Genomic DNA, 24,508 nt, shown 5'->3' with positions numbered 1-24,508 from the left:
ATGTAACTGAGGTGTGCAAAGGCAAGGTGAGTGTTGATCCTTCTTTATATCTCCAGCCACTACAGTGGGACTTGGCCCCCCCCATATGGGCCCAGTGACCACTCTTCCAATGAAGAAAAAGGAATAAAAAGTATTCAGACATACTATTCCTGAGCTACTGCTGCCTATTCTGGTGTGAACGAGCTCTGTCCCTGGTAAAGAGAGGAACAGGGATGAGTGTTGGAATGTCTTTTCCTCCAAGAAAAGAAGTGACCCCAGCAATCAGTCATGGACACAGCCCCCATGCTCCCTGCGAGCCAGAGTACCAGGAGAGAAGAGGCTATCTAAAGTAAATGCATGAGATTTCCAACAAGTCCGCATACTTGACCTTAATCACGACCTCATTCCACTAATTGTACTTTGTCTAGCTGCAACTGGTAAATCTGCCCAATTTGGCTTTCACCCGAGACCTCCCTTTGTCACTGAAGACCCAGGGCCGGTCTCAGCTTTACTTCATTTGAGTACAATAGTTGTAGCAGGTGTCTTTTTATTAATTCCTTCCTACCCAATGACAGGAAATAATGTAACTAGTCAAACATTAACACTCTGTCTAGCTGCTCTACCACGCTGTGTACGGCAATTTGCTCTCACCCAAAATGACATTGGAAAGATTGTCTCCCTCTCACCCAAAATGACATTGGAAAGATTGTCGCCTTCTTTACTTGAAGCTGGTTAGGCCTAGTAATGGTTACTACTGATATTAACCACCATACCCAGCATTCCTTCACTTCTGCACACAGACATGTTTTGAATCCATATTATTTATATGCTGTGGATCTGTTACTGATCACTTAAACGATGAACAAGATATCCAAAAAACAGGGGGCTTAAAGCTTGACCCTTTCCTACAACCTCATTATTGGAAGAGGACTAGCATTACAGGTAGGACTTTCCTTACAGACTTTTGCTCCACAGGCTAAATTATCAAAACTGCTAACACATCTGTGATATTGTGATTTATAATAGGAAATATATATTTGGTCCTCCTCCTGGTTTCTGGCACAGAGCCTGCTAAATCCTTTGGAATTTCCGGTGATGAGAGGGACAAAGGTGTCCTTTGTTATGTTAACAAGGTGACTTTTGGAAAGCACCTGCTGTGGGGGGGGGTGCTGGTTACCTGAGGGCCCAACCAGGTAATTAGAGAGTTGGAACTTTCAGTCTCAACACCTACCTCACCCCCTTCAGGGAAGGGCCAGGGGATGGAGGTTGGATCAGTCGCCAATGGCCAATGATTTAATCCGTCATGCCTCTGTGATGAAGCCTCCATAAAAACCCCAAAGAAGGGGGTTTTGGGGATTTTTTGGGTTGGTGAACACATGCAGATGTGCAGATGTGGGGGATTTGCACCTGGGGTGGGTATGGAAGCTTCGCTCCCTTTCCCCATCCACTGTTCCGGGCATCTCTGTATATGGTGGTTCCTGAGTTACATCCTTTCCTAATAAACTGTTAATCTAGTGAGTAAACTGGTTTCCTGAGTTCCGTAAGCTGCTCTAGTAAACCAGTCAAACCTAAGGAGGAGTTCATGGGAACATGATTTACAGCCAGTCAGTCAGAATTGGCCTCTAAAGTGGAGGGCAGTCTTGGAGGATGGAGCCCTTAACCTATGGGGTCGGCTGACGTTATGTGCCGGTGGGTGGATGGCGTCAGAATTGAGTGGAGTCGTAGGGCATGCAGCTGGAGTCTGAGAATTGCTTGGTGGTGGGAGAACCCCCCACATCAGAACCAGTGAGCAGAACTGTCCTGTCCGGTGTGAGCGCTCAGCCCTGCGAAGTTTGCTGCTTCCCAGCGGCTGTCTAATCCCACAGTTACTTTCTTCCCCCTGCTCAGACAACCTTGCTGGTTGATGCGAATTCCAATCGGTGAAAATAACGCTCCCCTGATCCACACTAGGAAGTGCCTTAAGGAAGAATTTTTCTGGATTTTTATTTCTCACAACATGACCCCAACAACTGTTCCTCACGTAAGGATGCCTGCTACCTAGGGTCTAACGGGCTCCACTCTCATTCCAGCACTTGACCGTAACCTTAGAGCACAAAACATAAAATATAATTCTCCTTCACCCTTCTATGCATATTCCAAACTCCTTGGGTTTTTCCCAGTGATTACTCACCACCTCTCACCATTCATCAATCTTTCAGCCAACAAAAAACTAACATTATTTTTAGTAGACATACTTCAACTAGAAGACATTATCACCAAAAACCATTTCCTGTCTTCTGAAAACTTCCACATTAATTTCAAACCTGAAAGGCTTAATCAAATTTCCTCTCTTTCCTTATTACACTAATCTTAAATTTACTTCTATTTAATTTCCCTGAGTGATGGTCACGACAATAAAAATACTAACAAAGCTCAGTTCTCCCACGGATCAACTCACACAGCTATTACTACAGCCCGTCCCTGAAGATCCCAGCTTCTCCAGCAGCATGAATTACTCAATCTCCTATGCCATTCAATTTATTTTTAAACTTATTTTATTTAATTTTAAGTTTTTTTTAGAGAGAGCGAGAGAGCATGAGTGGGGGAAGGGGCAGAGGGAGAGGGAGAGAATCTCAAGCAGACTTCCCACGACCCTGAGATCACTACCTGAGCCGAAACCAAGAGTCAGAGGCTTAACCAACTGCCCACCCAGGCGCCCCTCCTATGCCATTAAATTTAAACACCAGCTCCACCTCACCATCCTTTACAACTCACAGAACTATGAAAACTTCTATTAATCAGTCCAAAAGAAACATTCCTAAAACAACAGTATTAGATACTCAAACCTCAGGGTATCCTTCAGGAGCTCTAGCTATAGAAGAGCCAATACCCATCAATATTCCTCCCTTCCCTAGGCTGTCTGATGGCTTGCTGACAGTTGAAAAGTCAAGGGGCCTTGAGAAAGAGGGGTTTCAGCAGAGTGATGACTTTGGAATTAGCTATCCATCCACCCATCCCTCTGATCATCCATCCATCCATCCATCTGTCCATCCATCCATCCCTCTAATCATCCATCCATCCATCCATCCGTCCATCCACCCATCCCTCTGATCATCCATCCATCCATCCATCTGTCCATCCACCCATCCCTCTGATCATCCATCCATCCATCCATCCACCCATCCCTCTGATCATCCATCCATCCATCTGTCCATCCACCCATCCCTCTGATCATCCATCCATCCATCCATCCGTCCATCCACCTATCCCTCTGATCATCCATCCATCCATCCATCCCTCCATCCATCCGTCTGTCCCTCTGTCTATCTACCCAACCCCCATTACTGAATATTTACTGAGCTTATACTGTGTGCTCTCACTAGGGATACAGTGATGGACAAAACAGACATCAGATAAATCTGGGCTGGTGTTGAACTCAGCCACTCAGTGAAACTCTTACCTCAGCAGAGCACCTTGCTGTCTTTGAGCTGCTTTCTGCATCTGTAAATCGGGGATTCTAATCTCTCCTTCACAGTGAAAGGGTTAGAAGGACCTCACGAGTATGGAGAACACGGTGCCCAGTGCCAAGAGCGTGGCAGCTGCCCGCTAGGCGGTGGTTTGGGCAGTTCTGTGGCTCTGCAGAGACCTGTGCCCCCCACCCTGGTGCCGCACAGGACGGCACCTCCGCACGGTCCTCGCGCGGGGCCGCATCTGAGGCTTACCGGTCCCGGAAGAGCAGCAGCTCCTTCCCCAGCATGGTCACGGCATCGAAGGGGGAGCTGGAGTCACAGAGGTCCGGCTTGGATGGATTTTGAGGCGGTGCGTGGGGCACCGTGGGCTTTCCCAGGAATGTTTTCCGGGGTCCTAGGATTCAAAGTGACTGGGTCAAAATGGAACCAGGAACCTAGCGCGTGTCCCCTCCTGCCCCAGAGACCCCCGTGGGCTGAATGGCAGGTGACAAGGCGCGTGGCTGTCTGCAGCAGGTGGACCCGCGTTCGAACCCCAGCTTCGCTAGTCCCTGAGTTGCCTGATAAACGGGCGCATCCGTGAGCCTCTCCAAGCCTCCGTTTCTTCATTGGTGGAATGGGAGGGGCGAGGACAGTACCCGCCTCAGCGGGTTCTGAGAAATCAAGTCTGCGAAGCGCTTGGGAGAGCGCTTGGCACATCGCAACTGTTAAACAATGGTACCCATTATTTTGTTGTCACACAGAACTTCTCCGAAAGTTTGGGGCGCCAAATCAGAGAGGTTTTTAAAAAGTTGCCACTCTTATTTTTTTATTAATTAGAAGTTGCCACTTTTGTTTTATTATTTCCCGGTAATTAAATTCTTTGTTCTCAATCAGATGCAACTTCCCTGTGTGTTTTCGTATTATTTTCATCGACTTCCGGGCATCATGCACGGATGAGCCTTTTATCAGGCACCCGGGAAACACTGAGTGAGTTCCTGTGGCAAGGAGGTCCCCTGGAGGTGCGCGCTGGATCCTTCTGTAAAGCAGGGGCCTGCTCCTTGGGGAGAGCTGCTGGGGGGTTTTCATCCCACTCCGTGCTCCTGAGGCCTTCTCTGCCATCGGCGAGAAGTGAGCTAGGGCTGCGCGGGTCTCTGCTCCTGAGTAAGTCCCCGTGGTGCCCAGAGGGAGTGAGGCACAGGGAGGACCCATGAGAGAGAGAGCTGGGTAAGCTCTGGGGTGGCGCAGGGTCAGCAGTGGGGCGAGGCTTTGGGAAAAGATCAGACACTGGAAGGGCAGGAATGTGCTGCGGTCTTTGAACACTATGTGCCAAGCCGCCTGCTAAGGTCAGAGGTGGCCAGGGCTGGGCGAGGTGTGTGCTCCCTGGCCCCGTGACCGTGGCCGTCAGCATGGCAGTGACCTTCCAGTACGGAAGGATCTGTAAGGCGCAGGCGAGCACTGGGGCTCAGGCCTTCTCGCTGGCCTGCGGGAATTGCTTCACCTTGTCACCGGGCCACTTGGTGCTCGGGAGCCAAGTCTGTGCAACGGAGACATTCATGGCCCCGGTCTCTGTCACTCAGAGGCGGGACAGAGTTCACGTGGATCCTGTCTCTGCAGTGGGGAAGCTGGCTGAACGCTTCCCTGGAGGAGATGGGTCTCCCTCGCCTCAGGTGCTGTCCGCAGAAGGTGCGCTCATCTCGAGGCGGCTTGGCCAACCCTCTGGGCTGAGGGGGGCCGAGAGCCTCCGACAAGTGCAGGCCGAGGAACCAGCCTCTGAGGCTAAGGGGAAAACCTGGTTCCCGGGGTTGTCTGCCTTTGATCCGTGAAAGCAAAAGGGTGAGGGTCGGAGTGCTCCAGGATTCCCGCTCAGGGCCTCTGGTGAGGAAGGCAGGGTATAGAGCTTCCAATAATTCTTTATCTTTGAAAGACAACTTGCAGAGTTATCTTAGTTAGTTAGAAACCTAACTCCTGAGATAATTGTGATTATCTTGGGATGCTTGCTGTCTTTGTCAGCTTTCTCCGCCGTTCAGGGAGGGACACCCTGGCAGGAATGGTGACGCCCCCGAACCTGTGTGCTAAGGGGCAGGCCATCCATGCCGTGTAGGCATTAACATCACCCTCACCGTTTTTAGGAAGATATAAGGTCAATGATCTGCAGACGGGTGAGAACCACATATAGGAATTACAAAATGTACCCATCCTCTCCTGCTACCTAAATTCTGACCCATGCTCAAAAAAAACCAAACCCAAACAAAACCAAACTACCAAAAACCCAGACAGATGATTGCATTTTCTATGGCTCTTGAGGAACCAATGTGCGCTGGAAGAAAGATGTACAATTGAATCGTGCATCTTAGAAAAGAAAGCTGTATTCATAGCTGCTGAATAATCTCTTCATAAAAGGGCACAGGTGGGGCTACGGTCCCTAGCTTGGCCTTTCTGTGCAGGTAACTCCTGGCAACACATACCTTCTCTAGGTTGGAGACCGAATGCCTGTGGCTTTCAGGGTTAGTAGCCAAGGAAGGGTAGTGACTGTACCGTACAAGGCCTGGATCCCTTTCACGTCATCCTTGGGCAGGTGGAATCCATAGGGATGCTGGTACTTATACGTTGGGTACATCAGTGCTGATGGGTCTGTGGAATGGGCCAGGCCCAGCGCGTGGCCGAATTCGTGGGCAGCAACGGTGAATAAATTGAAACCTGCACAATAGGAGACAGAAAAATACAGCATCGACACGGGGTTTTGTTTTCAGTATTTTCTGTCTTAACAGGAGAATTGATGCCCCAATCACAGTAAATTTGTTTTCTTTTCATAACCAGATTCTTCAAAGGTTGGTAGGTTATTCGGGTGCTGAGCTTTGCTGACGATACTCTAGCGCTCTCCCCCTTGGCTAGAAGGGGCTTTGGGGTGGGGAAGGATGGAAATGTAAATCAATCCTTTTGTTCCTCGTCAGCCATGCTGGACACAGAAGGACCTAATTAGAGCCACCAGGGGCAATGAGACCCAGATTAGACTGAAGATGCTTCACCAGATCCCTGCCATGACACGCTACCCCCTGTCGTCCACACACATTTCACAGGGAAGACTTGCAGATGATGGGCACGATATCCTGGGACTTTAAAACCCATTCCCATCACACTTCGCAGGAGATGAAGTGTCATCTCTGAACAGAGCCTATTTCCAAGTACATGTAAGAGACAGTAAATGCTACGTAAAGAAAGAGAGCCGTGGGGAGGTGGGGTCGCTGCTCCTCGAGATCATAGGCATGAACCAGAGTTCAGACAGGTCTACAACACACGTGAGGGTGGGTCTTTTCCCTTATGGTGTTCCCTTTTGGAATTTTGGCTTACTTGTTTTTCCTAGCCAGCCTCCCTAGTTAAAGGGTGGCTTGGGACGTTGAACCTCGGGGTTTCATGGTGGAGGCCCAGAAGAAGGTACAATATTTTCCAGGTTATGGTGAATTGTGCATATATACCATTCATTCCCATAGTCCACTTCTCAGCATTGTCGAAATGGGTGTCGCCTCCCAGGCCTTCCCCAGGTGCAAATGCGTGGGCGAGAGTCCCTCGAGGGCCGTCGAATGGATAGGAGTCCCCGTGATCTAAAGAGGTGGGGAGAAACGCCAACAGCCATGAGTCCTTCTAGCAATTTTGGGGACATGCTTCACATTACAGGGAATGGACACTTTTTTTTTTTTTTAAATAGTGTTGGCACTTCTCATACAAATAGATTTACTTTCTAATATTCATTTTGTATAAGAAGTTTACATGTCAACGAGTAATCGTCCATTGAAAAATTAAGAGGGATATTTGGCATTTCAAAGACAGTTAGCATTTAAAATAAAAAATGTTCTTTTGTGACTGTTTTTATTGCAATGCCTACGTCGTGTACAAATGTCTTACAAAAGAAATAGCAAGCAACCCCTACAGGCTGGAATGTGTGTGTGTGAGCAGGCTGAGCATTTATTGTCTGATTCAGCTAGGACAGCAATGGTACATCGAGCAAATGTGTGTGCTTTCTGTTTCTACCGTGCAGTACAATGCGCAGACGTATCCAAAAGGAGAAAGTTGCTCTGGAATTTCAATGTGCTTTCCTGTATCAAGCTCATGCAAGCAACAAAGGTGTCTATAAAATCATAGCTTTTAGTGCTTTCTATGTTTTTGTTTTGCTTATATTTAATTAACAGTTTATTATAAATTTGATAAAAGAGGAGAGAGAACAAAACGAGGCACGTTGTAGAAGCCATGTTTCCCGGTTTTTCACAGGGTTCTGGTGCGCCGTGTGCCCGGGTTCCTGGATGGTGGGCTCTGAGGACCCAGGGACACGCAGCACAGCCCCCGCTCAGCCTGTGTTGGAGGGGAAAGGGCGCAAGCGGGCAAGATCAAGAGAGAGGCTGATGCCAACGTCACGGCCTCCAAAGCTGCCATGAGCTGCGGAGCCACGTCACTGGGGTGGCCCTGTTGTCCGGGGGGAACAGGACCCGCCACGGGCCAGGTCACACGCAGGGCCGCCTCTGAAGGGCTCATACTCAGGACCTGCGTCACCTTCTCTCCCCTGGCTTCTGAGCATGTACTTCCCGGGACCTGAGCCTCAACTCAAGATCAAGACTTAAAGTAACCGGGACCCTTAGCAAGGGTGTCTGGCGGGAAGAGGCCGGGGTGCGCCCTCCCCGCAGCTACTTGGAAGCTGAGAAATCAAGGAATGTTGTGACCCTTGGTTGGTCTGCTCCCTAGACAGGCGGCTCTGGAAAGGGCCAGTTAGGCCTCCACTCCTTGCCAGGGTGAGCAGGGGGTGCGCTGCCCCAGCGTGGTCAGGGCCTCCGGGGCGTGGACTTCCTTCAGTGGGGATTCGAGGTGGGAGGCTCCTGGGTATGGAAGGCGGTGGAGAGCCGTGAGTATGGCCATGGGAACGAGGTCGGCTGGCCTCCTAGCCAACGGGAAGGAGCGGATCCACTCTCCCGCCCCGTCCAGCATGACCGGACATGCTGAGAACCCCCCGGGTCTAGGTCCTGGCGGGACGCACTCATGACCTTGCCGTGACCTTGAGCTCTGCCCATCACACTGTGTGTGGATGAGGATCGCGCTGATTGCTCGCATTACGGGTTGAAGGAGACGCGCGGGGACGTGTGTCCCGTGGATCAGGAGGAACATCCAAGAAGTGCCCAGTACCTCCAGTTTCAAATGATATCATAATATCGGCCTCTCCCGCGTTCACCCTGGCGAAGCTCAGCGGCACCGCACTGCTCCAGGTCTGCAAGGCCATCTCTACCGCCCTGTCCACCTCCGCGGAGGTCATGGAGGGCGTGTATTTGGAGATTCTGCAAAAACAGAAGGAACACGGTTTCCTCCGTGAGCCCTCCGCTGAGGCCGTATCAACAGTCGGAAGGGCCAACGTGAATCTGTGATGGGGGAATTTTTCTCCCAAACGGTAATGCTTGTTTTGCTTTTGTATTTGCTACGTTACTGGACTGTGAGGAGCAATCGGGAAATCACCTGCCGCTGAAATGGCTGGGCTCTCCTTGTTACGAGATTATCCCGAATTTTAAAGACCATAACCTGGGGTCATTTCACAAGGAGCAAGAACCCATTTCCCCTAAAATGGCTTTAATGGAGAAGGGACCTCTTTTTCCCCAAAAGGGACTGAAAATTTTCAATTGTAAAGAATTGAATTTTGAGGTTTTGCACATTCTTATTCAAAGGCCACCTGGGATTTCCCCGGGGGTGGGGGTGGAGGGGATGCTTGTTCTTAAAATAATGTGTATCTTAAAGACGAAGCATTGGCTTGAGTCTTTCATGAGGTCCTGGTAGGACGCGCTGCCCCAGGCTGCAGGGGCTGGGGCTTCCTGACAGCAGGCGGAGGGAGGGCAGGGACAAGGAGCTACCACCCGGGGCCTCGGCGGGACCTCGGGCGCAGCCGGCACCCTGGATGAGGGCGAGCGCCAACCCGGGCAGCAGACACCTGCCCTGCTTTCGCTCTCCAGCTCCTCATCCACCCCTCGCACCTTGTAGGTGCTTAGCAAACACTTGCTACACGGATGAACTCCGGAATAAAAGCTAGTGGTGTTTCAGGCCTTCCGGGTGGCGGTCCAGTTCTAGCCCCTGTGAGGACTCCCTGAGAAGCTGGGTAAATGCACACACAGGTGTGACCCGTAGACTTGCATTTCAACAGGTATCCCGGGTGATTCGGACAGAGGTGGGGCTGCCTCCACCAGGAACCAACCAGGGCGATCCTAGGGGCCTGAAGGGCAGGGACCGGATCCCACAGAGGGTATGGTAAATAGCGACCCTCAGTGGAGAGGGAAGGAGCACAGAGTCCGCACCTGGAGACCCAGGACACAAGAGGGGTAACTGTAAATACTCTGTGAGCCCATACTCCGCGCTAGACACGGGCCCGGGCGTGCCCCGTCTTCACAACGACCTTAACAGGTAATGATGATGTGCATTTTATGATTAGTCAGGACTGGAGCCCAGTTCTGACTCCAAACGTCTGCACATAAGCACTAAGCTGTATTTTGTCTATTTTAATCCCCTGGGTTCTGTTAGAAGAGGTTATTCTGAGTACTTGGATAGCGTCCAGCGCGTTCTGTGCTTGCTTGCTTGCTTTCTGGGGGCAGGGGAGCTGCTCAGGGGCGAGTGGATGGGCTGGGTGAGTGTGCTGAGGGGGCTTTGAACCCTGTCACAATAATACACTTCTCTGAGTCTCCAGTCAGCTTGATGGATTCCCCTTGTCTATGCTGCGCATCGTTACAGACTAAAATTCTGTGATACACTTTAAGAAAATAAAGGGAAAGACTTCATGGATTTATATACGTTTTTCCTGTTCAACTCCTTATGGGGCGCTTCTTCCCCAAATGTCCTGATTTTCGTGGCCTTCTTGGGCGTAAGCGCAGTGATAACTGTGTTTGGAGCGCCACCTTATGGACTCAGGCTGGTCGCCGCCAACGTGCGGCCTGGAGGAGCCTTCGGGGTCTCCGGGGCCCTTGCTCGACCCCAGGGACTCAGGACCTGCTGCTGAGCTGCTGCAGTTTGACAACAGGCTCTGCGACCAGACTTTCTCATCTGAGGGCTTTGCTGATGCCCATTCTGCAACGCTCTCCCTGGTGGTAATTTCAAGCCGCCCTCCGGCCCCACAGGTAGTTGGGAAGAGAGGAGTAGCAGCACGCGGCTCCCAACGCGGGATAAAAAGGTGAACAGCCTCATGAACACAGACAGTAGCAAAGTGTGGTAGAGTGATCAGGAGGCAAAGTTTGATCACCTTTTGTTTTTGATTCCATATAACATCCACAAGGTAATACGTAATGGCTGGTGTATAAATATAATTTATTTAATTGCAGGGATGAAGAGCTTAATTTTTAATAATGGCTCTGTTTAGCGACCAGCTTGCAAGAGGCTGGGGCGGTTAACAACTGGCTGCAAAATTCCAGACAGGTTCGAGACCGGCTTCTGTGAGCTGTGAGGAGGGGACTGTTGGAACGGCTTCTGTGAGCCCTGCGGGGACTGTTGGAACAGCCCGGCCTCGCCCCGTCCCCAGGTCTCGGCCAGCTGTGCTCTTCCTAAGAGCAAAATCCGGCCCCACGCCTGGCCTGGCTCTCGGCTGCCCTGGGCGGCACCTGCCCGCTGGGCCACCCCACTGCACACCCTTAGCTGCCGGACTCCTCTTGCGCTGGGAACACCCTCACCGTTGGCCAGGCCCCAGGGCTAAGACGCATGCACAGGCCACCCATTTGCAAGGCCACATCTGTCCAGCAGGTGCAAGGCCCAGGCGTACAGCAGGGTCCACCGCCTCCAAGCTGACCCGCAGGTGGAGGGGGTCCCCCAGGAAGGAGGCCAGCCGGCCTAGCGGTGGGTCCCCGTGCTCCCTCTGGGTGCTACCACGGTTCTCTGCTTAGACCCTCAGGCTCACACCTGTCACGGGGAGCCACGAGGATCTGTTTGCTTGTGTGTCTCCCGAAAGGGGCTGTGAGGGTCAGGGAACAGGATCGACTCACCTTTGTATCTCCAAAACTCAAACGTCTACAGTAGACATTTAATAAGTCAACAATAAATTATTTTTGGAATAAAAAAATTACTTAAATAGGTGAGTTTTATTGTTTCCTTCTGATTGAGGAACTTGTTTTAAAAAAACTGGTTGGTACTGTTATTAATCCTAAACTAGGTTATTTTTCTTGAAAGACAAGTGTGTTGTCTCTAATTGATAAAATTGTTTGTAATGCCCGAAATGGCCAGTCATTAGGATAATCCTGACATCATATTTTGTAGCGAGTCCTCCAATGTCCCTGTCTAAAGCTGAGCCCTAAAAAGCCTTCCTTATGGTTGTGATGAGTCGGGACTTGTATACAGAACGGAAGGAAGAGATTTCTAAAAGAAAGGAAAAAGAGAGAGGGTGTTTCTCTCTGACTTTGGGAAGACTCCATCTCATTACCTGTATGTCAAAGTATTTTTTTTCCATTTGGGTTCACCTGGGAAGAGGCGATAGTTTGCCACGTCGGGAACTCCACAGCGAGGCCTCTTGATGACGTCCATCGTGGGCCGGTCTAACCTCCCGGTGACGCGGAGGCCGAAGAAGGCTTGCAGCTCCTTGATCTTCTTGACCAGGGCTCTGCCTCCTGGCGCCCCCATCTCGCCAACCTGGGGCCCTGCCTTCCTGGTGTAATACTTGTCAAGATACGCCTGGAACGGAGAGGCAGGCTGACATGTCTGCGGCAGGTCTCTGGGAGGGACTCACGCTCAGGTTAGAGAAGGGGACGGTACTCTCGACAAGCTAAAGATAGCGTGGACCGAGTACTCCCATCTTTGAAAAGTATTAAATATATTCGCCTAGATAAAGCTTCGACAGAGATGCCACGTTATTAACAATGGTTATGTCTGGGTGGTGAGGATTGTAACAGTTTCTTTTTTTACTCACTTGCATTTTACAGTTTTCCTATAAGGACTAGTTATTCTAAGAGGAAAAAGTAACGGAAGGAAGTTAATGTGAACACTTTCCCCACAGAGCATTTGTCATTGAAATCTTGACCCAATTTGCAAAACCAAGACTAGACTATTTCCCAAGAAGGCAGTCACTGGTACCATGTTTTCCTTGTACATTATGCAAGATGGATCTGTTTTTAACGCTTGGAGGCCTTCTGTTGCAGCCTCTCATCTTATACAAAGGCAGACGGCCGTCCATTTCCCTGCTGGCTTTCCATCGCTCAGCGAGCAGAGCGTGGGCTTGAACCTGTCTGTCTTCCCAGGGCAGCCTTCCGCGACTGGCCCTTTGTCCCCAGAGGCGAGTAAAATTACCCACAGATTATAAGCTTTTCATGTGCACATTAAGGCTTAAAACCTCTAAATTTATCATTCAAGACACTTTTCCAGGACTTCCTGGGTGGGGTGAGAACCAGAGCCGGCTGCTGGCCCAGGGGTTTCGACTGCCCACCTGATTTCAGGGAAACACAGAGCAGATGCAGATTTATGTGTATGTTTTATTTTACGTAAAATTTTATATTTATATATCATACACAAGGTGCACATAAATATTTGTCTATCACATTATATATTTCTATATAAATTATGTGTATGATTTATTCTATATGTACATATTTATATTCAATAGATAATAAAACATTGAGAGCAACCTTAATATCTAAGAATAGGGGATTTGTTGGATATATTATTACATATTCATATGAAGTAGTACTAGACCTCTAAGATCCCATTTTTGAAAAATATTTAATGGCATGGAATAATGCACTCGGTATAATGACAATATAGAGGTGAAGTCTTTATACAGATTAAAATCGTAATTTCAAAAATAAATCAAACCCTATATATGTATACATATTATACTCCTGTTTGTTATCTACGTATATTAATATAAGGTTAATGTGCAAATTAACATTGAAAATTGATGTCAACTGATATATTGATAATTAACATATGCATGTAATTTGTATGAACACGAGTAACATCAATAATGGAAAGAAATAGGTCTGTATCAGACTTGTTTACCTCTGGGTTGTAATACCATGGGGTGACAACTTATTTTTCGTCCTTTCCTAGATCCCAAAGTTTTCTGCTGTGAACGTGGATTGTAGTTGTTCAGGAAATAATTAAAAGGAGCAAGGCTTTTAATTACTAATTAAACAAGCTGGCTTGTTTGGGCAAGGTGCTCCTGGGGGGTCACCCGATCCTCACTGCCCCCCTCCACCCCCACCCCTGCCCTGTTGGCCAGGGAAACTCACTTCCCTAGTGGTGGTTCCTTGCGAGAATCTTATTGGGATGAGGACCCAAGGGGAGGAGAAGGGGGCAGCGTGGAGCCCCAGCCCTGGAGCCTCGGTGAGGGGCGCTGGAAATGGCTGGGGCTATGAGGTTTCATTCCCAGCTCTGGGTGGGCCATTGTAAGTAAGCATCTTACGTTTCTGATCTTTTTTGCAGGATGACATTTTCGGAGCCATTCCTCTTTGCTCAAGTTGATGCTGTGAGGACAGAGCACTCGCTGTAAGTCTGAGTTACACTCTTTAAGAGATAAGCTCAGTGCAAAGGGCCAGATGTTCCATAGCTGAGACAGTTTGGATTTCAAATATTTTGTTCCCTTGTTAGGTGATGTGTGATGCATGCTGTGTTCTAATTTTGGTTTACAAAATATGGTCCTATGAGAGAAGATGCTCATGATACATTACGTGGAAATAGATTTACAAGTACTCTTACAGGATAAGCCCTGTTTGTAAAGAAAAGTGTGTGCGTATGGATACACACACTGATGTATGCTTGTAAACCTGGACCAGGGTGAGGAAGACAGGGGTCGCCAAAAACTCAGTATTCAAGAATAGCAATACTTAATGCAACATTAAAAAAATCAAAATTGATGCAAAGAAATCCACGATGAACAAAACATCAATATTTTAAATAAAGATGGAGTCCAATCCTGCCTCATTCCTGCAACCTAGTCCCAGCCCGGAGTCATAGCAAAGTGTTTTGAAAAATATCGATGAAGGGATGAGTAGTGGTTTATCTTAGTGATGGAACTGAAAAGGATTCTTTTTTGTTACCTATGTTTTATAATTTTTCTACTTGAACATATATAATTCTACAATAAAATGTTTTTTTTCTTTAGAATATGTAGAAGATGCCAGACTTGCAGGTCAAAAGATTTATCCATAAAAGGATGAAAACGGTACCTAGTTCTGTTCAATACAGTTCTAGGCTCAGAGTACATGTTCAGTTAATATTCGGGCTCTTTTTCTTTAGGTAAAATATGCAAGTTTGTTTCTTTGAAGACTTATCAGATGTTCTGAGTACTCAGGGCCCAAGTTATTCTGAGACCTTTCTTGCCAAAGTTATGGACAAGGTTTTCACATCTTTCCAGACTCCAAACGTCCAGGGAGGCACTTAGATGTTCCATTTGTGTGAATTCTAACCCTTGGGTGTTGTTGGCTCAACATCTGACGCTGTTGGGTCAAGAGTTTTAGGACCCCCCCAGAATTGTCCTATTTGCTCCCCACTTGCCCGTTGTTCAAATGACAGGGTTTTAGGGTTGGCTCTCCCATGGTTCTCTCTCTGATTCTCTTTCAGTGTTGGAGAGAGTAAAATAATAGAGACCTCGTGGCCTGGCTCCCTAACTCCAGCTCTTTGTTCAGTGTGCGTGCCTGGCATCCTTCTTGAGAATTAAGAACTTAAAACTCAGGGTCAAGTGTGTTTCAAAACATGGTGAAGTTCAAGATAGGGTTTCTTCCACATTTCCTTCCATTTGGGCTGAACCGCAGGGAATCGTGAGGACTTGGGACGCTGGGTGAGGAATCCTAGCTTCTAACAAGTTTGGGCAACGCCCTTCATGTGTTGGGTTTTCCGTGCACTCATCTACAACACGAGGTTGGAACTTGTTCTACGGACCACACCAGTGTCAGGATCCAGGGAGGGCCTCAGTGTGAAAATGCTTTTAAGTGTATGGAAGACTTTAAATGTGTGCACCCTTTCACATATTAATTCCTCTTTGGGAAATCTGTGCTGAAAAAATCATCCTTTAGCTCAGGCTGGTGTATGGAGATGTTCACAGCAACACTATTCATATGGAAATAATCCATGGGTCCAGCAAAGGAAGCAATTAATTATAACTCACTTATATTCTGGAATATGTGTAACTCCTTATAGTGATGTGTATGAAAACAACATAAAAATGAAAATTTTCTTATGAAATAATAATCAGTGATAAAGTTAGGAACCAAACATACTAGTTAAAAAAAAAAATCTCTTCATGCACAGAAAGTAAAATGGTAGTAAAAACACCTGAATTTAACAGTCTGTATTTGGAAGCTTCCAATTTTTAATTATCTTTAATTACAAGTTCATAATAATGTGATAATGAAAATTTATATTATTTTTAAGGACAATTTAACAAACTGTCAAATGTTGTTTTAAATGTTGTATTGATATTACTTTTTTTTTTTTAAGATTTTATTTATTTGACAGAAAGATGGGCAAGAGCAGGAACACAAGCAGGGGGAGTGGGAGAGAAGAAGCAGGCTTCCCGCGGAGCAGGGAGCCCGATGCGGGGCTTGATCCCAGGGCCCCGGGATCATGACCTGAGCCGAAGGCAGACGCTTAATGACTGAGCCACCCAGGAGCCCCAGTATTACTGGCTTTTAAAAGCAAACAAAAATAGAATAAAACTCTGGTTTAAGAAACTAAGCATTTTATTAGTCCATCATTTTCAAAGCCTTTATGCTCATCAGCAAAGCAGAATTTAAAAGACACAAGTTGGCATTAAGTAAGTCAACTAAAAACCTGCTCATCTTTTTAAGTGTAGACTATTGTGCTCTGACTTGGGGAGGAAGCATATAGCATTTGAAAATTTTGCCTGTCTGGTGTTTACAGGCGCAAGAAGCAATCCGTTTTCTCTGGAAAGAACAGGGCCGTGTGGAAGCTAATTATCCTGACCCCGGTTCCCAGGCCTCCTTGGTCCACCGGCCACCTGGCTCCGGGGCCCAGCCAGGCCCACTGCACACGGTCTCCCAGCTCCTGCCACCAGCCAGATGCGGCCCCCAGGCTCCTTCACTCCAGATAGTCAGGTGACCGGCTTTCTTATAGTTCAGGTTCACCTCAAATGTCACTTCCACAGAAAAGCCTTCCTGGACCACTCAGGTGACAATGTCCCCCACTGTCCCCCAGTCAGTGTCCGCTGTCCCCCAGTCACTATCATCCTGATTCATTGCCTCCCCAATACCACTTACCACTTTGAAATAATCTTGGGTGCTTGTTGATTAACTACTTGCCTATGTCCTCCCAGCTTATTCCTCCCAGTTTGAAATAGACCCTGGAATTCTGAGCTACGTTATCGTGAATTTAGTTTATCGAACGGTGAGGGCTCAAGTCAGAGGGAGTTCGGGTTAAGAGCTCTGTTCTTGGCATCCGCTACCTTCAAATCCCCCAGAACAGGGATTTGACTTTTGTTCACTGTTTCTCCAGTCTTAGAAGAGACCCTAGCACATAACACACAGGAAGCTGTCTGTAAATAACCGCTGAACGCACGGACTCAACTGCGCCTTTCGCATCGTGTCATCCGCTGTACTGGAAGGTGGTTGTGTATAGAAGTGCCCCGTATCTGCAGAGGATACCATCCGGAGCTCCCAGCAGGGGCCTGGAACTGCGAATAGTGTGAACCCTGTTTCTCCCTATACGTACACACCCACGATGAAGTTAATTATAAATTAGGCACAGGAAGAGGTTAGCAACAGTAACTAATAGTAACCGACGACCATCACAACAATGTACCCAGACGACAGTTACGGGAATGTGAGCTCTCCCACAGAATCTTACTGAACTCATCCCTCTGGTGATAATGTGAGGTGATGACATGGAGAGAGGTGAAGGACGCGGGCACGGCGACGGGGCGGGAGGCTACTGATGAACCTTCTGACGGGTCAGACGGCGGGCCATCCACCTTCCCGCCAGGGGTGACCGTGGGTAATGAAACCGTGCACGGCAGGTGGGGGGGCTGTATTTCTATAAACCATAAGGTGGGACCTTAGTTCTTTCCAGTCACTAGGACCCACTTTAGTGGTTTGCCCGGATCACGCTAGGCTGCTGAAGAGGGCGCCTTTCTCCTGCCCGGCGCTGGCGACTGGGGCTGTTGCCAGAGAAGGGGCTGTTTGCCAAGTTTCCCTGGTCCTTGGACGGGGGTCTTTCTGAGAGTGGGATGTAAGGGAGCTGAGGAAAGCAGACTTCTTTTGGGGCGGAAGTCGTAAGGGATCCCCAGCATCCTAAGGCCACTTCATTGTTCCCAAACAGTCCTAGCAAGCCTATCTTTTCCCGAGACTTTCTGGTCTCATTCCTGCACAGACTGCTCAGGGCTCAGCTACTTCTTGCTGTGAAGGGCCGATAGTATTTTCGGTTCTGTGAATCTCCACCACTGGGGTGCAGAAGCAGACGACACGCGGACGAACATGCCTGGCCGGTTTGGCCTGAGGACTGTCGTTTGGACCAGGACTAGAAGCACGGTCTTCGACCCCTCACGTGGGTTCTGGCCTCAGCGTCACCCTCCTTCCGGAGGTCACAGCGACTCCAGTTTCTGAATCAGAGTGGCGTGACGCTAGGTGAGGGAAAATTACATGTCGGGGGAAGGGACCCAAAGGTACATGGTACCAGCGAAACCCAGTTTGAAATAGACCCTGGAATTCTGAGCTACGTTATCTTGAATTTAGTTTATCGAACGGTGAGGGCTCAAGTCAGAGGCGGTTCGGGTTAAGAGCTCTGTTCTTGGCATCTGCTACCTTGTCTATAAGCAGGGCTGATATTATTATGCTCAGTGACGGGTACGGCGGGGGGGCTGACTAATTAGGATGGATGGGTGTGCAAACACTCGGCGTGTGCGTCCACAGGGGCAGCAGGTGGGCGGGAACGCCACCTGAAGCACGGCCAGCAATCACAGATGTGCTCCCGTTCGACGGACAGTCGAAACACAGGTCCTGGCCCAAACACATCTCATCCACACACCTCCACTAACGTTGGGAGTTCCGTCATTAGACACTTTCCCCCCCAAGATTTTAAAGTAATCCCTCCACCCGATGTGGGGCTCGAACCCACAACCCCGAGATCAAGGGTCGCGCGCTCTGCCGACGAGCCAGCTGGGCGCCACTAGAGATGTTTCTTTAGATGACAGATCGCCACCTTCTCTTAAACGCAAAAACCGCTTGGAAGCAAATAAACATTGAATCACTTTGAGTCACATAATTGTTGCAAAAATTTTAACGTGACTTATTTGTATCCCATCCTTTCCAACCAGTTCCGAGAGATCTTTGAGAAAGAGGAAAATACAGAAAGTGTCCATAAAGCAGGTCCTTGGGAACATGCTTTAGAGAGGAAAGGCTCTCACGGGCCGAGCGGGTCGGCGCCCAGGACAGACGGGTCACTTTAGATTTGGATCGAGTCGGCGCAGAACGCTGGAGCCCTTTTCTAACGTGTGAACCCAGGAAATCTCTCCGGTGCCGCCAGGAAGCTTGGCACTGTGCTGATAACCTACCTCGCCCATGCAAACTTACGCCTCGGGGGTGATTTTTCTGCCCTTATTTCCCCCTGACATTATTCCTCCAATACCTCGTCTCTTTTGTCTTGCTTGGGTTTTTGCAAGTCACTTCAATTTCTGTATGAAGCGAGCTACCTGGAGACTCGTTCATTTCGTCATGCCTCGTGCACCCCCCGTGAGCACCAACATGGGTCTTAGCCGTGTGGGAGGTAGTCTCTCCTCGGCTCCGGTGCGCTTATGAGCTGTTTTACAACAATAACGATTTTTCCTTGTTTTCTTGTTTTACCCTTGTAGGGTTTCCGGGGCGGGAGGAGGAATTGTGTAAAGATTCACAAACCTGTGCGAGGCGGTAGTTGTTCCGTGAGGTCCTGGGGGTGGCTGCAAATAGGGAGGGGGCTGCCGTGGAGAACTTGAGAGCCGTGGTGAGCAGCAGAGCCAGGCCCGAAGCGGGGAGCACCTTCATCTCCTCGGGGCAGCTCGGGGTTATATCAGCCCGGGGCGAGGCAGACAATGCGCAATTGCACTTCAACCTCGAGCTGCTTTTATAGCATCAAACAGGTCTGGGCCCTTGGAGCAGGGATGACTCATGTCTCAAAAGGTAATTATACAGCTCGTTTCTCTCCCTGATGACGGGGTAACACAAGGGTACACAGGAGTCAGGGAAAAAGCTTCATTCCTTGTGATTTACTAAGTCACAAAGGCAGAAAAACACTCAGGTTTAACGAAGTTTGTCAGCTGCTTCCACAAACTGGGGTAAACTTGATTAATTTTAACCCAATTCAATGGAAACGTTTGATGAGTCCCAGTGTGGGGGCCTTTGTCCATTCTGAGGACAGAAGAGGTCAGTGGTTAGAGTACAGTTTAATTCCTCCTTGGTAACGGGCCCCCTCCCCCCCCCCAAATTCGATCGGCCCCCTGCATCTTCTGCAACACCCTCAGGCATTTCTCAGTAACGAGCACTCTTCCTGCGATGGTTCTGGGCACGCAGGATCCTGAATCATCAGGGAAACATCGCATCAGACTGTGCTGACTTCGGGTGGAAAGTAGCCCCCAGCTGCTAGAAGACCCTCGAGTAAGTTAACGCACGAGATGCAGCTTAGTTAACAGAGACGTTGCACAGACCTAGCCGTTCTCTGCACACTCTGGTTAACGGGGGTCCTAGTCTTTCTCCTGGCTCTGATTAAGATAGATCTCGATCTAGAGAGCGTGGAGAAATGGTTTTTATGGTGGGAAAAGCACTGTGGCATCAGACAAAGTGAGGTTCAGTTTTAAGATACTTCCTAAACTGTGTGACTTTGGGCAGGTTATTTGGCCTCTCTGAACATCAGTTTTGTGTGTGTACGTGTGTGCGTCTCAATACGCAAAAGACTGACAACCAAACAGTGTGCAAGCTCCTCAGTGTTGTGGGAGAGGCCGAGCATACGGTGGTGTGTCCGATGGCCACTCGGCATCCGGCAGACACAGATTCCAATCCCCGTTCTGACACCGGAGTCCACAGGTCTTGGAGCAGGTTTCTGGATCTCTTCCAGCTGTGGTGTTTTCATCTGTGAAACGGAGGGAAGGATTTGTTGGATTGTCATAAAGGCGTAGATCGGGTCATAAGAAAGCCCTTCGCTGGTGCTCAGTGGACACCAGCTCCTACAAAATAATGTTTGACTGAGCTTTTTACTTTGGTGCCAGGCCCCTGGCAGGTCTGAACAAATGCCTTTCGAATGATGAGTGGATGACTCGATCAGTGATTCCCAAAGTGTGGTTCCTGGACCCGCAGCATCACCAGGACCTGGGAACGTGTTGGAAATGCCAATTCTCAGGACCCACCCAGACTTACCGAATGGGGCTCAGCAGTCTGTGTTTTCACAAGCACTTTGGGTAGTTCTGATGCACACTAAAGTTGGAAAGCACTGGATTAGTTGAGCAAACAGCATTGTGGGGGCTGGGACGAAATGAAAAAATGTATAAAAAGTGCCAAGAATATTCTAGGCACAGAAAGCATATTCATTACTACCCTGGCCTTCTAGAGCAGTGATTTTTAGTGGGGACGTATCGTGTATCTGACGGTCATTTGTGAAGTTTGTTGCAAATAATTTATTACTAATACTCGTTAGCCATGAAAATGTGTAAATGACTTGGCTTCTCACTTAGACTAGATTCGAGGTTACTCCCATAGTGATCTCTCTCCCTCTCTCTCCCTCCCCCTCTCTCCTCCGTCCCTCTCCCTCTCTCCCTCTCTCCCCGTTGCGTTCTGGTACACTTTCCTGAGTGGGAGAGAGAAGCCCGTGTTGGGGTCTAGTGAGCAACCCCGGGTCCTCAATGAGGATTTGTCACATGTGTGAACATCCTCTCTGTCTTGCACTCTGAGACTCTGCTGTAGAACAGAAGGAAAATCAGAGATCAACGAGACTCATCCAGCTCACTAAATTGTAAGATCCTCAAAGACCGAGTGATACAAAAGTCACAATCAAGTTTGTTTTATAAATGAACGAATGTATAGCATATACTCCTGGTCACTTTTGGTCTGAGGACAGGAAAAGATTTCAAAATTTGCACTGACATGCTCTCCCGTTCTCTGCGGCTCTGTCCCACACTTCCATGCTGCTGCAGGGATTAAAGAACAAGGACAGAGGCCTGGAAACCCTTCCACTTGGCCATTTTCTTGGCTTGTTTCCCCCCCCAGATGATTGCTCCAAGTCCTTGCGATGGTCCTGAGCCAAAGGCAGCCAGGGAGTGGAAGACAGTAAGGAACTCGGGCTCAACAAAAGATATTCTCACCCACAGAACTTGGAGAATCGCTAAATTCCATTTTTGGAAGCAGACTGAGATAAACAACGGTCTAGGGGGGTGATCTAGGTATTTCTAGAAGGTTTCAGTATCCGTTCTTCTAATGCATGAATGCAATCAATCCCAGCATTCGCACCACGACTCTCAATCGTAAAGTGCAAAAACTGAAGAGGATTAGCAATTTATCTTCTCATAAGTCATTTACACATTAGTGTGAATAAGTTTCACTGCAAGGCCAGTGTTAGGTGACATCCTTGACCTTTCAAAACAGAATGACAAACTCAGGCTGGTAATTTCCCACTGTTTCCTTTTCCTGCTTCTCTTCTTCTTTACAGGGGAGCAAAGTCTGCTTTCTTTCTGTCATTCTTGTATTAAACCTAAGCTTAAAACCAAATCGTTCCAACCTGCAGAGATCCTTTCAAAGCCAGTCCATGACTAACAGGACATGAAATGAGAGACCGTATCACAGGACTGGGGAGCGCATAGTGTAGCAGAAAAAATAATCCGCATGGGACAGGAGGTCGGTAGCCTCGGGGCAGAGGATCCTGCAGAGCTCCCAGAAGTTTCCATGCGCCACTAAGACAAAGGGAGAAGGGTTTTAAATGACGGAATCGAGCGCTCCACAAAAAACTGCTTCTTGCCAGGTCCCGGCGGAATTCAGTCCCACGTTTGGGTTCTGAGATGACGCTGAGACATGGGCAATGGGCTGAGGATAACTGTCGAATAAGTAACTGATCCCCTACTTGTCTTACTTCAATGAGAGGCGCAGACTTTGTATTTAGACAGACCTAGAATCAAACACTGACCCGGCCACTTTCTAGATGTGTTAGCTGTCGGTGTTTTGAGCTGTGAAATCCAGTTCTGGCTGATTTAAGAGAAAAAACTTTTTTTTTTTTTTTTTAAAGATTTTATCTATTTGAGAAAGAGAGCACGAGCAGAAGGAGAGGCAGAGGGAGAGGGAGAAGCAGGCCCCCCGCCGAGCAGTGAGCCCGATGCGGGGCTTGATCCCAGGACCCTGGAACCGTGACCTGAGCAGAAGGCAGACGCTTAACGACTGAGCCACCCAGGCGCCCCTTTTTGGAAAAAAAAATATCAGGTAGCTCAGAGAATTAGAGCACCAGGCTGGGAGAACCAGCAGGACCAAGGGTGGTAGAAACCAAAGCCAGGAGCGATGTGTTTCTGGGGCCCTGACCTCTTATCACCGGACAGTTTTCCCACTGAGTGGTTAAGGCCACTGCGGCCAGGCTCCTGGTTCTCATGGTCTCGGTCTCGTTCCTTCGGCGCTCGGAGTGTGCAGTGGGAGGGTCTGTGGTTGGGTCTGGGCCATACGCCTTTGCCCTCTGTCCAGAGGCAAGAAGCAGGAGGACCTCCATAACTTGGCGTCCATACGAAGAGGCAGGACATGTTCACGGAGACCACCAAAAATACATACAATGGGAGTATCTCCCAGAGAGGAAGTCTGCGCTGGGCGGCTGAAGAACACATCAAATCCAAACCCGGAAAATATCCCCCACAATCTGGGAAGCCTCCTGAGCTGCCTCTTGCTTTGTCACGTGGAGAATAAAAACCTCAGAAGCATGTTGAGAAGATTAAAATGGCTAATGGATGCTTAGTGCTCAGTCGGGTCACAAAGGGGAAACTCCAGAATTACTTTTGGCCATGAATTGCAAAAATGTCCCAGAAGTATTGGGATGGGTTAATAAAAAATGAATATAAGACATTTTTTTACTTCTAAGATACTATTGTTCATTGAATTGAGCGTTGATTCAGAGAACAATTGTGGTAAAAGGTAAAGCATCATGCCATTAAATGCATGCATTGACATGCTATAGGTTATGTGTCTGTTGTCTGTCCTTTTACCACGAGAATGTAATTTCCACGAGGATCGGCGCTCTGTTCTGTCCACTGCATTATCCCAAGTACTTAGAACAGAGTCTTGTACAAAACAGATATGCCCCCAACAGTTGTTGCAGAGATGAATGCCTGAATGAGTGATTGGATGATAAAAGCAAGGAATAAGAAAACAAGACTGTCCTCAGAGAGATACATTTCAAATCAGCCCATATAAGGAATTAAACAGAGGTGTGTAGCATTCCCCTAAGGTGTCAGAACTTTTACTGAAACCCATATTATATGCCAGACATTGAACCAACCGCCAACAACTCTAAGATATCTCATTTTTCTTTTTTTTTTTAAAGATTTTATTTATTCATTTGAGAGAGAATGAGATAGAGCATGAGAGGGGGGAGGGTCAGAGGGAGAAGCAGACTCCCTGCTGAGCAGGGAGCCCGATGCGGGACTCGATCCCGGGACTCCAGGATCATGACCTGAGCCGAAGGCAGACGCTTAACCGTCTGAGCCACCCAGGCGCCCGAGATACCTCATTTTTCAACTAAAGTGATGTCTGCAGGATTTTAACCCAGACCTGCCGGAGCTCAAAGCCTGTGTCCTTGGCAGTTACGGGGAGCAGACAGTGTGTGCGGGCACAGGGGACCTCGGTGGCTGGCCGGCAGACCTCTGGGCTCCCTAAGAGCTCCTGTTGAGAGTCTTGCTCTGCAGAAGGTGGCCAAGCAGATGGCCCAGCTCCCTGACTGGTGATGCTCTTTCTCATTGCAAACAATCCAATTGTTATTCTGGTTTTTATATTTCAATCTCTAATAATCTAGCTTTCCTAAGGGATTAAATTTCTGGATTTCCAAGCAGTTCAGTCCCAACCTGGAAGAATGCCCCACAGTGGGGCCGGCTTCTCGCAATTAGCCACCAGCTAGCCTCAGCCCCCACCCAGGCTCCGTCCTTCCTTCAGACTCCTCCAGTAAATACACCCACT

The 24,508-nt window shown here is 48.6% G+C and overlaps 1 protein-coding gene across 1 annotated transcript in view; it reads right to left on the bottom strand.

Moving 5' to 3' along the window:
* MMP20 (matrix metallopeptidase 20) overlaps window positions 1–19,419 on the bottom strand; it is a 48,008-nt gene extending 28,589 nt beyond the window's left edge. Inside the window, exons 1-6 of the mRNA XM_081799586.1 lie at window positions 19,241–19,419; window positions 11,827–12,074; window positions 8,574–8,722; window positions 6,881–7,006; window positions 5,943–6,104; window positions 3,681–3,822 (exon numbers count right to left, since the gene is read on the bottom strand). Coding sequence (XP_081655712.1) covers window positions 3,681–3,822; window positions 5,943–6,104; window positions 6,881–7,006; window positions 8,574–8,722; window positions 11,827–12,074; window positions 19,241–19,366 — 953 coding nt within the window. The 5' untranslated portion in view covers window positions 19,367–19,419. The remainder of the gene's footprint in view (window positions 1–3,680; window positions 3,823–5,942; window positions 6,105–6,880; window positions 7,007–8,573; window positions 8,723–11,826; window positions 12,075–19,240) is intronic.
* Between the last annotated feature and the right edge of the window lie 5,089 nt (window positions 19,420–24,508).

This window comes from Leptonychotes weddellii, chromosome 11 (genome assembly GCF_054177405.1).
Source record: "Leptonychotes weddellii isolate Sample4059 chromosome 11, ASM5417740v2, whole genome shotgun sequence".
Lineage (NCBI taxonomy): Eukaryota > Metazoa > Chordata > Mammalia > Carnivora > Phocidae > Leptonychotes > Leptonychotes weddellii.
The sequence above is the reverse complement of the archived record's forward strand: the minus strand, read 5'-3'. Positions and strand labels throughout refer to the sequence as shown.